Genomic DNA, 17,627 nt, shown 5'->3' with positions numbered 1-17,627 from the left:
AACACTGTGGGACAGGAGGGGGGGAAAGAACACTATGGGACAGGAGAGGGGGGGACAGAACACTATGGGATGGGGGAAAAAACACTGGGCCAGGGTAGGGGAGAAAAGAACACTATGGAACTGGAGAGGAGGGGGGAAAGAACACTAAAAAAGAGGGAGGGGAGAGGAACACTAGAGGGGGAGAGAGGAATATTAAGCGGGGGGACCACTAAAAGAGGAGGGGAAGTTTTTCATATTAGATTAATTACATTCATTAAAAAGTTTAATATTAAAAAAATTATAGGAAAAAAACTTTTTTAAAATCATTTGGGGAAAAAAGTCATTTTCGGTTTCGGTTTTCGGCCAAGGGCATCCTGAATTTTCGGTTTCGGCCCAGAATTTTAATTTCAGTGCACCCCTAATTGAAAGTCTTTATGTTCTGTGTCATCATGTCGACTAAGTGCACGAACAATAGAACACCAATGCTTCTCTTTGAGAAGCATTGGATTAGTTTGAGATTATCATTGTGGATAGTGTTGCGGCAGCGTTGTTGAGATCAGAATTAAAAGTGAGTTTAATTTATTTAGTTTAGATGAAAGTAAATATATTTATAAACATTAGCGTGTTCCGACGGTTAGAGAAAAAGCATTAACCCCTTAACCCCTTAAGGACACATGACGTGTGTGACACGTCATGATTCCCTTTTATTCCAGAAGTTTGGTCCTTAAGGGGTTAAGGACCAAACTTCTGGAATAAAAGGGAATCATGACATGTCAGACATGGCATGTGTCCTTAACCCCTTAAGGACACAGGACATGTGTGACATGTCATGATTCCCTTTTATTCCAGAAGTTTGGTCCTTAAGGGGTTAAGGGGTTAAACTATAGTACCACACAGCAAAGGTGCCAAAAAAAGTATCAGTTACAAACTGACAGAATTTTGTATCAGACTCCGATTACAAATAGGAAGGTAATGAAATGGCCATATTTTCTCCCCTGGCTGCATTTTGCAAAACAAGCCCCCACCTCGGTTGCTTCACATATTATGGGGTTACAACTCCCTAACATGTGCCAATAATAGGGCTAGAATCAAGTTGGGGGTAGAAAAAAAACCTTATTTTTATATATATGTTCTCTATTTGTGGTGATCCTTAATAAATATAATACATCTTTTTCATCACCAAAAGAGAGAACATAAATATAAAAATGTTTTTTTTTTCTGCCCCAACTATTGATTGCTGTCTGTTGCACAAAACCAGCCCGTGTGACAGCGCCCTCTGTAGCCAGTTTCCATGACAACAGCACGCTCAGACGTGTACAGTGAGGACCGGAACTCCCTCTTAGGTGCCGTCACTTCCGGTAGCAGGTGACAGCCATCTTTGCGGTGATTTGCCGGGAGGGGGTGTCTCCGCTATAGACGGTAAACATCTGAGCCATCCGCGGAGCCCGAGCCCAGGGACCGGACAGCGCGTCTTCTACACAGGTAACGCTTCCCGCTGGCGGCGCCATTTGCGGTTTACGTGGGGGGGCTGGGGCGAGGAGGGGGCCGGGTAGGAGCCGGAAGTGGGCGACCAGCTGATGGAAGACAAGTGACAAACTCCTCCCATATGGGGGCCCTGGGGGCCTCACAGCCCGGGGAGGGGGGGTCAATACCGGCCATGACCCAGACCAGCCCCCTAACTGCCGCCAGGACCCTGTAAATCCATAGAGAGCCGGGATCTGTGGCTCCCTGTGACAGCCCGGGCAGCTGTGACCCGGTATCCATTCATCTCCAGGCAGCCATTGCCAGCTGTGCGGTGCACACCATATAACTACACTGAGTCATATGGCACATGGGGCTTGCGGGGGGGGGGGGGGGGGTAGATATCTATATTTATTTCTCCTGTATCATTGTTACTGTACTGTATGGTATTTTTATAGTAATTGTTACCTACATTTACATTAACCTGCGGTAGTTGTGCCCTGCATAATGCCCACCTGTTTGAGTGCAGTGCTAATCCTTAGAGTGTCTCTGACTGGCTGAACGATTCACTCCATGTTTTTATTTTTTTTATTTTATATATATATATATATATATATATCTCTCTCTCTGACTTCAGGCATTGCAACTTCTAATTTGCCTATAGATTTTGAATGGATTAATAGTTAACCCCAATGGATAACATGCTGTTGGCTACACTGCAGTTGCATGTGTAAAATGGTCATTAGTGGTGGGTATATAAGGTCACCATTTTACTTAGGTACTCTTTAAAAAAAATTGCAGTGACACCATACAATTCATTCAAGGTATATTTACATTTTAAATTGCTTATGCAATCTGTACTACTAGTTCTAGTATGACATGGTTTCCATCAGGAGCTTTCTGTTCTGGATTTGCGTATGACCTTGTCTAGAAGAAAAATAACTAATTCTGTCTGTACCAGCAGCCTTTTTATATATATATATATGTGTGTGAAATAGGGATTGACCAATATTGATTTTTTTTTTTTTTGCTGATAATTTACCAATATTCTGTACATTTACCATTTTGAAAAAATAAACAATTTCTAAAGGTAAATGCACAAAATATACATGCCATGTGTAGTGGATACAGTGTGTTTAGACAGTGGAGCTGTCTGTATTTGTGTAGTGTGTGTGTGTGTATAATGAATGCAGAGTGTGTTTGTGTAGTGTGTGTGTATAGTGAATGCTGTGTGTAGTGTGCGTAAAGTGAATGCAGTGTGTGTATATATACTAAATGCAAAATGTGTGTGTTTGTGTAGTGTGTGTGTATAGTGAATGCAGTGTTTGTGTAGTCTGTTTATATACACTGCATTTTATACACACACTGCATTCACTATACAGACACTACACAAACACACACTGCATTATATACACACTACACAAACACACACTGCATTATATACACAGTGTGTTTGTGTAGTGTGTGTGTGTTTGTGTTTGTGTAGTGTGTGTGTTTGTGTAGTGTGTGTGTTTGTGTAGTGTGTGTGTATATAATGAATGCAGAGTGTGTTTGTGTAACGTGCGTAAAGTGAATGCAGTGTGTGTATATATACTAAATGCAAAATGTGTGTGTGTATAGTGAATGCAGTGTTTGTGTAGTGTGTGTGTGTTTATATACATTACACAAACACTGCATTTTATACACACACTGCATTCACTATACAGACACTACACAAACACACTGCATTATATACACACTACACAAACACACACACTGCATTATATACAGTGTGTTTGTGTAGTGTGTTTGTGTAGTGTGTTTTTGTAGTGTGTTTTTGTAGTGTGTTTTTGTAGTGTGTTTTTGTAGTGTGTTTTTGTAGTGTGTTTGTGTAGTGTGTGTGTGTGTAGTGTGTGTGTGTGTGTGTTTCTGTAGGTATGTAATTTGGGGGGAGGGGGCATTTTTTATTTACACATTTTAAAAATGTTTAAGTATTATTATTTTTTTTTTAGTCCCCCATCCCTGCTTGTTGGCTGGCAATGGAGGGGGGATATGCCATTCCCTGGTGGTCCGGTGGCATGGAAAGTACAGAGGGGGCCCGCAGCAAGCGCTTGCTTACCTTCCCAGCAGCTCTCTTCAACTCCCTGTATAAAACTCGCGGCCAGTGTGCCGTGCGGAGTGTTGCCATGGTAACCAGTGGCACCGATCTGACGGCCGCGGGACTCGTGAGATTTACACAGGGAGCTGCTGGGAAGGTAAGTAGGCACTTGCTGCGGCCCCCCTCCCACCGGACTTGTAATAGGTCCGGCGGTCCCGGTATGTATTATTGGCAATATCGGCATCTCTATTGGCCGATAACGAAAATACAGAATATCGGCCAGACCGATAATCGGTCGATCCCTAGTGTGAATATATATTAAATGTGCAAATTGTGAATGAGTATTTCCAGTTCAGTTATTGTGGCCTAAAAGGGACACTGAAGGCACCCAGACCACTTCAGCTCATTGAAGTAGTCTGGGTGCTGTGTCCCTTTTGTACTTAGTGCTGCAATTTAAGACGTAGTTCCAGAGAAACTGCAATGTTTGCATTGCAGCACTAAGTCTGCCCTCTGTGGCTGTCTACCAGACAACCACTGGGGCGCTTCCGGAATCCAAACTAACTTTTGGTCCGTTATCTGACGCTGGACATCCTTGCGCTGCGCATTCAATGCTTTCCTATGGGTAGGTCTAATGTGGATGGAGCCTGACCCAGCGCTGAGGGACATCGGCGCTGGATCTAGGTAAGTGGCTGAAGGGAGGGTTGGGGGGTGGCTATTAACCCTATAATGCCAAGAAAACAGCTTTGCTTTTCTGGCACTATAGGATCCCTTTAATACATCAAAAGAACCACTACAGCTTAATGTAGTGGTTCTGGTGTCTTCAGCATGTTCCTGCATGCTTTACATTGTAATGTGCCTAGTAACCCCTCTGCTGGCAGTCACTCGGATTTCCACTAGAGGTGCTTTCTATCCCTCCATGCATGGTCCACATAGAGATGTATTCATGCAGTCCAATATGAGGAATCACTGATTGGCGCAGCGTTTTGCTGTGCATTCGCAATTGCCTCCCAATGATTTGGCTAAGATCAAGAGATCAAGATTGAGCAAGGGTAAAAGGGACGACAGTAGCATTCCTAAGACTGTGGGATCCGGTGAGGACAGGTAGGACTGAATAGGAGAGTAGATGCGGCCTAGCCACGGAGATTCCCTTCTCACGAAGGACATAACTACCGCATTGAAAACTTCACTCCCCCCCCCCCCCCCCCCCCCCCCCCCCCCCTCTCCCATCTACACTTTACCTCTTCCTGATGCTATATTTTATCTCTATTTTCTTCCTTAGAACTTTCCTTGTTGTTTTCTTTTTTGTTGTGCTTCCCTGTCTTTCAAGGGAAGGATTCTCTCTTTTATAATCTTTTAATTTTTCTTCAATTTATCCCAGGCATGATCAAAATAATGGAGGAATAAGGAAACCCAAGGGCTACTGGGCAGTTGTTAGGATAGGGCTCCTTATGTTTGTCTGAATGCCTGTTTAAAAAACAAACAAACACAAAAACCCTTGATAGGAGACATGTCTCAAAGGAGTAAAGAATTGGTATCAGATGGTTCACCTGAAGCACATTATGTTTTCCATAAAAAATACTTATGTTGGCTTCTGCGTAAGCCTAAAAGTTAATTGTATACTTGTTATTTCTATGGAGTGATAAATAATAATAATAATAAAAAAAATAAAAAATAAAAAGAGATCAAGATTGATCTTAGCCACAGAGGTGGAGCCAGCTACGGCTTTGGGAAAAAAAAGGTGAGTAAAATCACCTTTTCAATGCAATCTGAGCAGGACTAGTCACCTAAACAGCCACATCAGGGCTGTGTCAGGAGTATATGTGTTAATTACAATATAGTATCCCTTTAAATTTTAATTTCACTTTGAGTTCCTGACATTTCTCACATTAGTAAGTAATCCTTTTAGAGAGTACATTTCAATGATCCCTTCTTAAAGGAATGCTTTAAGCACCTTAACCCAGCATGCTGTGTCTGGATGCCCATCTACATATTGTAAGTTAGAATGATGTCTTCTTACCTCTGGGTCTGCTGGGTGCCGTTTCTCACCTCCACAAACTCTCTGCTAAGGAGCTTCTTTTGGCTCTCCTGAGCTAAACCAGGCAGTGTAGGGATTGCTCATTGGCTGAGAGCATCATCTGATTGCTCTTATCCAATGAACTAAGCCCTGTACTGCCGATCATAGCTCAGACAGAAAGCTTTGGGCTCTCTAGTTGATGCAGTGGAGTTGGGTAACTGCATCTGCCATGCTCCCCTGTTAAGATGTAAGTGATTACTGGGGGGAGGGTATGGTGCTTGCAGTGTTTCTTTTATAAAGGGTCATAGAAAAATATTATTAATTTTTCATAATATCCAAATAATATTATTTTTAACATTTCGTCCCCACAATTATCCCTACAGCATTTACATAGTGACTTGTTTCCCATTACATATCAGCAGATCAGCAGAATCTTTATTGCTGGTTGTGATGTTCATTGTGCAAAGACTATTTGAGTACCATGCTCCAGTATTTATTATATAACTGCTTAAAATAGTTTGACAATATACAGGGAAGGTGCACTGCACTGTGATAGTTATAGGTCTTAGAGTTATTCTTCTTTAAATTAATTTCTAGATAAAAGGACAAACAAATCTGAAAAAAAATAAAAATTTGCCTTATGTTACATGCAATATATCTAACCCTCTGAAGACTGTTCTTGATAATTTGGTGCTAAAACACTTTGTCAGCTCCAAGCCTCAAAGGCAGAAGAACAAGTGCCCCCACTGGATATATGGGTCTTACTCAGGGACAGGAACAGTGAGCCAAGAGAGATGATCTGTAAAGGCGAAAAGATTAAAGGGACACTATAGGCACCCAGACCACTTCAGCTCATTGATGAGGTCTGGGTGCAGTGGGGGGATGAAAACCAGTTTTTCGTGTTTCTCTAACGCAGGGTTCGATAAATCCCAGGCGCAATGGCGATTAGGAATTTTCTCCTGGGGATTTGTTAGCCGGTAAATTGCGGCAGCAAGGGAGCATGCAGGCGCAGGCAGATGGACAGCTGAGGAGGAGGAGGCCGGCTATCTGGAACAGAGATAGGGAGGGAGCTGTAATTTTCCTGCTCTGCTTCCTCTCACGCACTACAGTGATGACGGGAGCCAGAATATTATGTCACTACGGCCCATGCATTACTAAAATGTGCGGGAGACAAAACAGAGCAGGGAGGTTACATCAGCCCCACTGAACCCCAGGGAAAGTCTGTCTACTCCAGCATACCCAAAGGTAGGGTAGCTGGGTTGATTTAAATTGAAATAATTAAAAATATATATTTTTATGTTTGTGTGAGTGTCTGTCTGTGAGATTTTGTCTGTCAGTGTGTGTCTCTGTTTAGGTAACCGACCCACCTCTAATTTTACTCCCATTTTTTCCCTCACCATGGCTGGCCCCACCTCCATGGCTGCGATAATCAATGTTGATGATCTCAGCCAAGCCAGTGCTGTCCCTTAGGAAAGCATTGGGAGGCTATTGCTTGTGCTCTAATCAGCATCTCCTCAGAGATGCATTGAATAAAAGCATCTCTACGGGGAACATTCAGTGTCTTCATGCAGTGCGCTGAGACTCTGAACGTCACTGCTGGGCAGCACTGGACTAGGAATCACCTCTAGTGGCCGTCTACATTGCTGCCAAGTAACATCTCTAGTGACAGTCACTCATGAAAAGGCCGTCATGGACAGGCTATAGACAGCAGAAGCATTACATTTAAGCAGCAGTGGTTCTGGTGACTATAGTGTCCCTTTAAGAATTTTTTTTTTTTTTTTTATCGCTGAAAATTAAGCTTTGTTAGTTAACACCTGGCTCCTAGATTCCAAGCAAATTTGTCAAGCTGTGCTTTAATGCATTTTTTTTTTTCACCCAGTAAATGCATTTTGCCAATTGGTTTTCTATGTTTCTCACATTGTGATGCTTTCCCATTCCTCATCCTCTCCCTGCTTATTTTCCTGTTGGAAGGGGGGGAGGCTTTGCTGCTTCTTTCCTTCCTGCAGCCTCTGCTGACAAGTAAAAATATTATCCTTTCACATTCCACCCGTCTTTCCTCTCATTGCAGCTCAGTGTGAAAATCCAGAGCAAAGATGACAGACTCAAAATATTTCACTACCACCAAGAAAGGTGAGGAGAAAAGTGTTATTGTGGATTTTTGACAAATTCGAAAGGGTGTAGAGAAGTTGTAAGTTGGCAATCCTATTTATTTGATGCTTTTTCAGGTGAGATCTTCGAGCTGAAAGCAGAACTAAACAGTGACAAGAAGGAGAAGAAGAAAGAAGCTGTAAAGAAGGTTATAGCTTCCATGACCGTGGGGAAGGATGTCAGGTATGCTGGGTGTATAGGGTTTCCTAGAAAGGGTTGTGTTTCTGTTGTATTTTACCTGTCAGTCTGGGTTTTGTTTGCATTCTGTACCTGATCAGTGGAGCAGAGATGGAAAGGCACACTTTTCCATTTACACAGGATGAATGGAAAGACCTCTATGAATTGTTCATTTGAGCAGCTGTAACATGCTACCTGCTCTGACTGACAGACACAGTCAGCAGTGTGTTCTTCTGCATGCGACATTAAAATGTCGTAAAGGAAGAGTAGTCCATATAAACGTTTGCTGTACTTCCCGATTGAAGTGCGCTGTCCGCGATACTCACAGCTCCAGCATACATGAAGCTCGGATGATCAGCTCACAATATGGTTTGCTGCAGGGGAGATGTCTTGGCAACCTAAGAGCTCCAGTTCTGACTGTAGGTCAATACAGAGTGCACCACTATGGCGTTAGCTCTCCTACTTAATACGTTTTAATGTTATAAAATAAATATCTATTTCAAAGTATAGGGTAGATTGGCATTTATCTGGCACATTTTCTACCCCCACACTTTTATTTTAATTCTTATATTTATTCCTATTCATTATTTAGGCTTAGACAGTAGGTGGCAAATGATTTAGGTAAACTAGAAAAATGGTCAGAGTTGTGGCAACTGACATTTAATGTGGATAAGTGCAAGGTAATGCATTTTGGATGTAAAATCCCAAGGGCAGAGTACAGAATATTTGATAGTCCAAACTTCAATGTCTGAGGAAAGGGATTTAGAGGTAATAATTTCAGATGACTTAAAAGTAGGCAGACGGCATAATAGAGCTGCAGGAAATGCTAGCAGAATGCTTGGTTGTATAGGGAGTGGCATTTATATAGCGCCAACAGATTCTGTAGCGCTTTACAATATTATGAGAGTGGGTATTTATCTATAAATAGGACAATTACAAGAAAACTTACAGGAACGATAGGTTGAAGAGGACCCTGCTCAAACAAGCTCCCAGTCTAAAGGAGGTGGGGTATAAAACACATTGGGACAGGAAATGGGCAATTTAAATAAGGTGGGAGTGAAGCAGAGGTGGAGGAGAGAGTAGAGTGCTGCCCTTTAGGAGAGAGCAAGAGGTAGAAGTTACTCTTGTATGTGAGGCCATAAGCTTTCCTAAAGAGATGGGTTTTAGGGCACTTCTTAATTATTGAAGACTAGGGGAGAGTCTGATGGCAGTAGGCAGGCTATTCCATAGGAAGGGAGCCGCCCACGAGAAGTCCTGAAAGCGTGAGTTGGCCGTATGGGTGCGAGCAGCGGACAAGAGAAGGTCACAGGCAGAGCGGAAAGACTGAGAAGAGGCCTATGGATCTGTGAAGAGATGTAAGAGGGGCTTGAATTGTTCAGTGCTTTATAGGTATGGGTTAGCACTTTGAATTTAATCCTAAAGGATACCAATGTAAGGATTGACAGAGAAAGGAAAATCAGTCTGGCTATGGTATTAGCAGTAGAAAGACGGTAGTTCTCATGCCATTTTATAGAAGACTGTTGAGGCCCCACTTGGAGTATTGTATGCAGTACTGGAGACCGTATCTCCAGAAGGATATTGATAACTTTGGAGAGAGTTCAGAGAAGGGCTACTAAACTGGTTAATGGATTACAGGATAAACTTGCAAGGAAAGGTTAAAGGATCTTAAGATGTATAGCTTAGAGGAAAGACATGACAGGGGGGATATGATAGAAACATTTAAATACATAAAAAGAATCAACACAGTAAAGGAGGATACTATTTAAAAGAAGAAAAACTACCACAACAAGAGGACATAGTGTTAAATTAGTGGGGCAAAGGTATAAAAATTATATCAGGAAGTAATACTTTACTGAGAGGGTAGTGGACGCATGGAATAGCGTTCCAGCTGAAGTGGTAGAGGTTAACACAGTAAGGGAGTTTAAGCATGCGTGGGATAGGCATAAGGCTATCCTAGCTATAAGATAAGGCCAGGGACTAATTAAAGTATTTAAAAAAAAAAAAAAAAAATTGGACAAACTCGATGGGCCAAATGGTTCTTATCTGCCATCTATGTTTCTATGTGATACAAAGGAGTTGACATTAATTTAAAAAAATCATATTACATGTGTCATACCATAATAGATTTCTTACATCAATACATATATCTGTATTTTGCTGTTTAATAAATATTTATGGATTTAGTTCTTGTAATAATCCTACAGCTTAATTGCCTTGTACAATTTCATTAAATGACAAAGTAATTGGTTTTGTTGCCATAACCTTGTCTTTAGATCTATACATTTTTATCTCACTGAAAGTTATTTGCATTATTTATCATATGGCTGCTGTAAAGCCTCCATTTCTTGATCAACATTTTGAACTGACAAAGAATACATGCCTTGATCAGTCTCTGTATTCTACAAACCATGTTCTTCTGCAACCAACATAATTAAAATGTTGTAAAGTAAAAGTGGGCCATGGGAATAGTAATTATAAACTTTTGCTGGACTTTCCCCTTTAAGTGCACTGCCCAATACTCACAGCTCTATTATTTCTGAAACTCTGATGTTCGTAATCATTATGCATTTATTTTCATCAAATATACGGATATGGTATTATAATAATACTTCATTATTTATATTTTATTATCCATTTTGTTCACGTTAATGTATGTGATATCTTGTGTAGTACTAAGTTTGACTCTGTTTTCCATGGCCTTTCTAGTGCCTTGTTTCCAGACGTGGTCAATTGCATGCAGACTGATAATCTGGAACTGAAGAAACTGGTCTATTTGTACTTGATGAACTATGCTAAAAGCCAGCCAGACATGGCTATCATGGCTGTGAACACCTTTGTTAAGGTAAGTTTCTTTCCGTAAAATAAGGCTGAACTCTTTTTTTTTTTTTTTTTTTTTTTTTTTAACCTTTTGATTTATTCCAGGTATTGGTGGCCATTTGCTTTCCAATAATGTCATTTTTATTTTGGTAAAGTTGAATAAGGGAGGGAGGGGGGGGGACAGAAATAAAAAGGGAATGGGGATTGGGTCAAGCAGACAATACATTTTCATTGTTCAGCATTGAGGGTTTACAGTCTTTGCAATAATGTCATTTTTAAGAATGTTTGAGACCTGTGATCTGTTCCAATATTTTGGATTTTCCTATTAATTAACTAATCAGTGCATCGGATGACAAGAGTGTTATGGCTCAGCAAGAATGCATCTTGGTTATCCAGTTTAATCTGGGAATACAAGTTTTTGTTAATGGCCCTTTTGACATATAATTCGCACTTATGATTCTGTAGCTGACTCTAGTCATTTTACGGAGTAAAAATGTATAGGTACCTCAATCCCACTAAACCAGTCAGAATTTATATGGTGAAGTGTTGCTTTTGATGTTTGAACATACTGGATCGCTAGAAAAACCTTGAAGTTAAGGATTTTTTATTTCTTTTTTTATTTCAGCATGCAACCATTAAGTCCATTTTCGTTCAGTGACATCTTCAAACTGTTCTTCTAAATACCCTATGCCAGCATGAAGTACTATATTAAATACTATTAATTTAGCATTGTAAATTCTATTCTGGATGGTTACTTTTGTTAAAAGAGCAGTAGAACATATAATTAAGGATGTATATTATTTTGACAGCAGGGTGTCATTGGTCCTTATGGGTTTGAGGATTTTATTGGATGTTTTATGACTAGTGTGTTTAATGGCTTTTTACACTCTGTACGATGCATCCGTAAATATTTTTATATTGCTTTACTTAGTAATAATGACCATTTCATCTTTCCATAAATAAAATATAATCTTCTCCCATCTAGTCATACATTGTGAGCTAATGAATATTTTCCTTTTCCTTCAGGACTGTGAGGACCCTAACCCACTGATCCGTGCACTGGCTGTGCGCACTATGGGCTGCATCCGTGTGGACAAAATCACAGAGTACTTATGTGAGCCACTGCGTAAGTGCCTGAAGGATGAAGACCCGTATGTGCGTAAGACTGCTGCTGTCTGTGTGGCCAAACTACATGATATCAATGCTCAGCTGGTGGAAGATCAGGGTTTCCTGGACACCTTAAAAGATCTCATCTCGGATTCCAACCCAATGGTAATTGCACTTTAAGTATTTCAAGTGCATCACACTGTTGGTATTTATTGTAAAAGCACTTTCTTCTTAAGGATTATTGTTAGTTGTGTATTATTAATTTAATTCTAAATCTCCAACTCAGTCAAGCATTTTGTAATTTTCAGACATAAAATACTAGTGGCACAGGTGATAAGGACCATGTTGTGTTTACAGTCTAGTTAAAGGAACACTATAGTGTCAGAAATAAAAATACAGTTAAGACTTCCAGCCCCCCTTTGCTTTTTTAAAAAAAGGCATGAAACTTACCTTTATTCCAACTCTGTGTGGGTCTTGCCACAGCTGGCTCCGTCTTCTTGGCTGAGATCATAAAAATTTACAATCTCATCCAATCCAATGCTTTCCCATAGGAAAGCATTAAGAGGCTATTGCGTATGCGCAATAACATGCTGCACTGCGTCAATCAGCATCTCCTTATAGAGATGCATTGAATCAATGCATCTCTATGGGGAACGTTTACATTAAAATGCCTGCAGGGACAAGCTATAGACACCAGAACAACTACATTAAGCTGTAGTTGTTCTAGTGACTATAGTGTTCCTTTAAGTGATGGCAAGCCTTGACATTGCACCATGCTCTTACATACAATAGAATGTGCAAAATAAGTAATGCATTCCACATTCATCTGCTGTCAAGGTTTGATACCATTGGTCAGCATGATGTAATGTATGCCATATTCAACGTACCAGTGAACAAAACTCCATATAATAAAGAGGTTAGAAGAAAAAAAAACATAAACATTTTAATGGGAAAATCTTTGAAGCAGTCTCCATTTGAAAATACATAATGGAGCATATCACTGTAGGTAAATAAGATTTTGTAATCCGCACCGTTTTGTCCCTTTAATTCAGTATTGCTATAAAAGTGAGTCTTTCATCCAATTCTGCTGCTTATTTTTATTTTCCTTTATTATTCCTCACCAGGTTGTGGCTAATGCAGTAGCAGCTTTATCAGAGATTGCAGAGTCCCACCCAAGCAGCAATCTCTTGGACTTGAATCCTCAGTCCATCAATAAGCTATTGACAGCCTTAAATGAATGTACTGAGTGGGGTCAGATTTTCATCTTGGATTGTCTTGCTAACTATGCTCCTAAAGATGACCGTGAAGCACAGAGGTATGAAATATTTATTATTGATTACCCTGGATGGCAATAACCGTTTCAGTTCATTGAGCAGAGCGGAATTTGAATGTGGGGATACATGCCATGTGACTTCATAAAGAAATACCATGACCTTGTTTTTGCCAAAGCCTTTAGATATTTGTTTGGCTTTTAGAAGAGTAGTTATTGTCTTATTTTTAGAGTTGCAGAGAAAGCGTATATGTTCTTCAATTGTCTTTTTGAGTTAAGCAAATTACCATATTAAAGGGACACTATAGTCCCCAAAACCACCACAGCTTAATGTAGTGGTTCTGGAGGTCACTAGAGCTGCTTTTTAGTCTAGTGCCGCACAGTGTACAGCGTTTCTGCAAAGAGGCGCTGACAGCTCCTCACAGAGATGGATTGATTCAATACATTTCTTTGAGGGTACAGATTGGCGTAGTGTGGTTTCCAAATAGTTTCCAATGGAAAAGCATTGGATTGGCTCAGAAAAGGTACATTTAATTTCACTGCACGTAGAGGGGAACTGTTCACCTAAACAGCTACTCCAATAGCCTTAGGAATACATTTTTGTATTGCTAACACTTTAGTGTTTCTTTAAAATCCGTATATAATTGGGGGCGGGGCTAAGCCAGCGAGCCGAGCGGTCGCATGTAAGCTGGGCTCCCGTCTAATGGCCCACACTACTGCTGATCCTTGCCAAATCCGAGTCGAAAACCAAACCGGTAGGCGCTGACTTAGATAAGCGAGACCTGGTGACAAGCCTGATACCCGTTCTAAGATCCTCGGAGACCGAGAGGCTATGCTCGCCGGATGCGGCCTAGAGGTGAGGGGACTGGGGGGAGGCGGCCGCTCTCCCCGGCCCTGCATCGGAAGGGCAGCTGTCCAATCACCCTGTGCCCCCCGGACCGGTGGGGGTTATCCCGGTCAAAGCTTGACAGAATATCTACCTGCTAAAATCCCAAAAAGGGAGCTCCATCGACGGCGGGAAGAGGCGAACTCCGGCAAAATGGCCGCCGTCACACACGCCCAACCTATGGAGGGGACTGACTTCCTTGCCAAACTAGATACGCTATTTGCAAAATTCTGGGAGAAGATGGCACTCAGGGAGCAGCAAGCCCAGGCACACAAATCTAATCTCCACCCTCTCACAGCGGAGCTAGCAGGCATCCAACAAGATCGCACACCTCCCATGGCAACCAAGGCCCAAAAAGCCGAGACTGCCCGACAATCCTGAAGCGACGAAAGCCGCAGAGACTACCTTACCGGCTGAATAGGCGTGCAGCAGACAGACATCTCGCCCATCACACCAGCGCAAACACGAGCCCTCAAAAGCAGACTTACCTAAAGCACCTCGTCCAGCTACAACCGCTAAGCGAATCCCTACAACATCGCTGAAAACAAAGAGACCTGCTGAATACAGCCAGCTAAGCCACACCTGGCAATACAGAGCACGAGCACTGAGAAGACCCAGAGACCATGGTCCGGTAACTGGACTATGCCACTATGCAGCCAGAGCAAAGCGGGAGCGCACAGGCATTTGGGGCTGGTGGCTTCCTTCCATACAAAAAGGTGGACTTGGGGTTCCAGTCTTAGCAGCTTGCCATTGGGCATAGGGTGAGCAGCCACAGCTTGTTTTCACTGCTGCATGGGTTAGAATTAAGGCTCTGTGACAGGCAACAACTCCCCTGGAACATTCTTACACTCCCTTTTTTTTTCTCTAATCTTAGCCCTACCAGCTACACATACTCTGTGACTAGCCTAGGATCAACTTGCCTTACACCTGTTCAAAGCCTTGATAAGACAGTGCCGTGGTATAACAATGACCTAATGTGTTTGTTTGTATGCCAGTTAAGTTAATACAAAATGCTATCTTTTTAATGCACATAGATATCTCATGGCAAGCATAATATATTACCAGTGTGAGACTGATCAGTTAACATGATGTTTAGCCGCCCTCTCTGACAATGTTAATGTCTGCCTACCCAATATGCCTTGATAACACGGTCTTCCCAGATAATCTCTCTCCTGATGCCCATAGCAATTTGTAACGTGCCCCCTGTACCTAACCGCAGAGTTTAAGCTACCGTATTATTCTTATTATTTAAAGGAGCTCTACGTTAACATTTTGTGTTACTCATCATTATTTTATGCGTAACGGGACTTTTCAGACGCAACTAAATGGTTAAAGCTTGTTTAAACATTAATATAAAAAAATGTGCATGTTCCTCAAATGTCACATCCAGTTTTAAACGTATATTATTGAAGCCTGTTTACGATGCTGTGACCTATAGAACGCTTGTATGTAATTTTCATAAATGCACAACCAAAATAAAGAATTCAATAAAAAAAAATTAAAAAATTCATATATAGTTTACGTACAGGTATAGTTTTTATTTAAAGTGTACCTAAAATGCAACCCATCCCCGCTTCTATCCATCTAAAATTGACTGACAAAGTAGAACATGAAAACCTTTCTACAGTTGGTTCAGTTGCTCTCCAGCACAGCAAACACAGTACATACAAACGATTATTAAAAAATAACTGCCCACTAAAGAGCAGAGCATTACAAAAAGGAGTGATTAAGCTCAGCCTATGCCCTTCATACAGTGTACAATGATCTGGTAAGAGTGTGTACTTCAGTCCCGCTTATCTGCACGCTACCAGCCCCTGGCCAAGGTACAGTCCAATGTACCGGTCCCACAAGTCCCTAGTCATGCTGCAAATGGGACTTGATATAGAGGCCCTCAGCCAGGCTTATTGATATCATGATGAGTAAGGGCCACCCGAGGATGTGAGTGGTAATTAAGGGGTTGACCAATGTTGGACTGTGGCCCAGGAAGGGAGCGGTCTACAACAGGACTGAGCCGTTGGCTTTGAAGCATTTTCTGAGGCCTTGGCTTCACCTCCAGTCATGGTCTCGACCAGTAGGCTGGAGTATAGCTGTAACGACAGACCTCTTCGTTCTTCATCCGATTATACTCCAGAATTGCGCCCATGTGTTCAAAGGCCCTAGTGAGATGTTTCTCCTGTGATGCACAAGTCATGGGAGTTTGTAGTGCTGGAGACATCGCATTGGCGACCATCTTCGTTTGCAACTCGCAGGGAGACAACTCCGTGTGAACTGTCAGATCTGGTCGAGGTGAGTGGGTGGTATCATCCCAGCAGGACTGGAATAACCCCCACCAGTCCATGGGGGAGAGGGGTGGTTAGGAGCATGCTTGGTTTGTACGAGCGCGAGAAAGCGGCCGTCTCAGCCGCCCACAGGCCGCAAGTTTGTTCCACCATGCAACCTCCGGCTGCATTATTGCAAGTGTGTTGCACAATTAGGCAAAATTTAGCTGTTCTTGAAACATTCTCCAACTCTGCTCTAGTCACTGCTTGGTTATTGAAGCCTGTTTTTTTTTTTCTCAATTTGATTTTAATTTATTAAGATTGAGTTTGGTGAAGAAACGTGCCAGCCTTGTGTGGGAAATAGAACTAATGGTAGTAATATTGTATGGTAAATTATAGAGAGAATAGGATACATAGTAGTGAAGCCTGCAGTAGGGAAACATTATAAACCACAATACTAGAGAACGAGTTTCTTTTATGAATGTCTCTAGAACCACAAGATGGCGCTGTTCTTTTCTAATACATGTTTCAACAGTGTTCTGTATTGTTACACTTTTTTCTTTTTTCAATTAGGTTAAGATTCCTTTTACTCTTACTGTAGCACTTTAAAGATAGGTGGGAGGTACACTCCAGCTTAGTTCAACCCTTCTCGTTCTCTTGCTTACATACTGGGAGAAGAGCTTGAGTGAAAGTTCAATTCTCTCTTCTCACCTCCTCTAGCATCATAATTAAAGGAAGTTTAATTAACGGCGGCAACCACAAAGCTATTGCCTGGGATTGTGACTCTGAATTTGATATGTATATCACAGGGTTGAATTAAGATGGGGCAGTCTAAATGTTGAAATAAAATTTTATATTTTCAGCTGGAATTGACATGCATGGCACTTTGTCTTGTCCATTTTTCTGTAGCTTGAAACTATAATTTTAGATGTAGTATACTGTATTTGCTTTTTCTTCCTTTTCTATCGTACTTTGTTGGTTAAGATTAAGGAGTTTGTAATTCCTGAGAAAATTCTATTCGTTTGTGCTCTAGTTTTTTTATTTTTTTTATTTTTTTTTTAATTGTATTTTTTTGCACCAAACCAAGTCTTTACATGGAGCAATTTGTAATTTTCAATCTTATGATTCTTGTTGCCTCCATAGTATATGCGAAAGAGTGACACCACGGCTCTCACATGCAAATTCAGCTGTTGTTCTCTCTGCTGTGAAAGTTCTGATGAAATTCATGGAGCTCCTGTCCAAAGACCTGGACTACTATGGAACACTACTGAAAAAGCTAGCCCCTCCACTAGTTACCCTCCTCTCTGCGGAACCTGAGCTGCAATATGTTGCACTACGCAACATCAACCTGATTGTGCAAAAACGGTGAGAATAGCACCAATTGTTTCTTTACATTAAACACCTTTTTAGACGTTCTCATAATGTGTAACTTC

At 41.4% G+C, this 17,627-nt stretch overlaps 1 protein-coding gene across 1 annotated transcript in view; it reads left to right on the top strand.

Annotated features, from left to right (window-relative positions):
* The first annotated feature begins 1,322 nt into the window (after positions 1-1,322).
* AP1B1 (adaptor related protein complex 1 subunit beta 1) overlaps positions 1,323-17,627 on the top strand; it is a 34,594-nt gene continuing 18,289 nt past the window's right edge. Inside the window, exons 1-7 of the mRNA XM_063454739.1 lie at positions 1,323-1,461; positions 7,600-7,661; positions 7,757-7,862; positions 10,563-10,698; positions 11,700-11,945; positions 12,905-13,095; positions 17,338-17,559. Of these exons, the coding sequence (XP_063310809.1) occupies positions 7,625-7,661; positions 7,757-7,862; positions 10,563-10,698; positions 11,700-11,945; positions 12,905-13,095; positions 17,338-17,559 (938 nt within the window). The 5' untranslated portion in view covers positions 1,323-1,461; positions 7,600-7,624. The remainder of the gene's footprint in view (positions 1,462-7,599; positions 7,662-7,756; positions 7,863-10,562; positions 10,699-11,699; positions 11,946-12,904; positions 13,096-17,337; positions 17,560-17,627) is intronic.

This window comes from Pelobates fuscus, chromosome 5 (genome assembly GCF_036172605.1).
Source record: "Pelobates fuscus isolate aPelFus1 chromosome 5, aPelFus1.pri, whole genome shotgun sequence".
Taxonomy (NCBI): Eukaryota; Metazoa; Chordata; class Amphibia; order Anura; family Pelobatidae; genus Pelobates; species Pelobates fuscus.
This window is presented reverse-complemented; position numbering and strand designations above follow the sequence as displayed.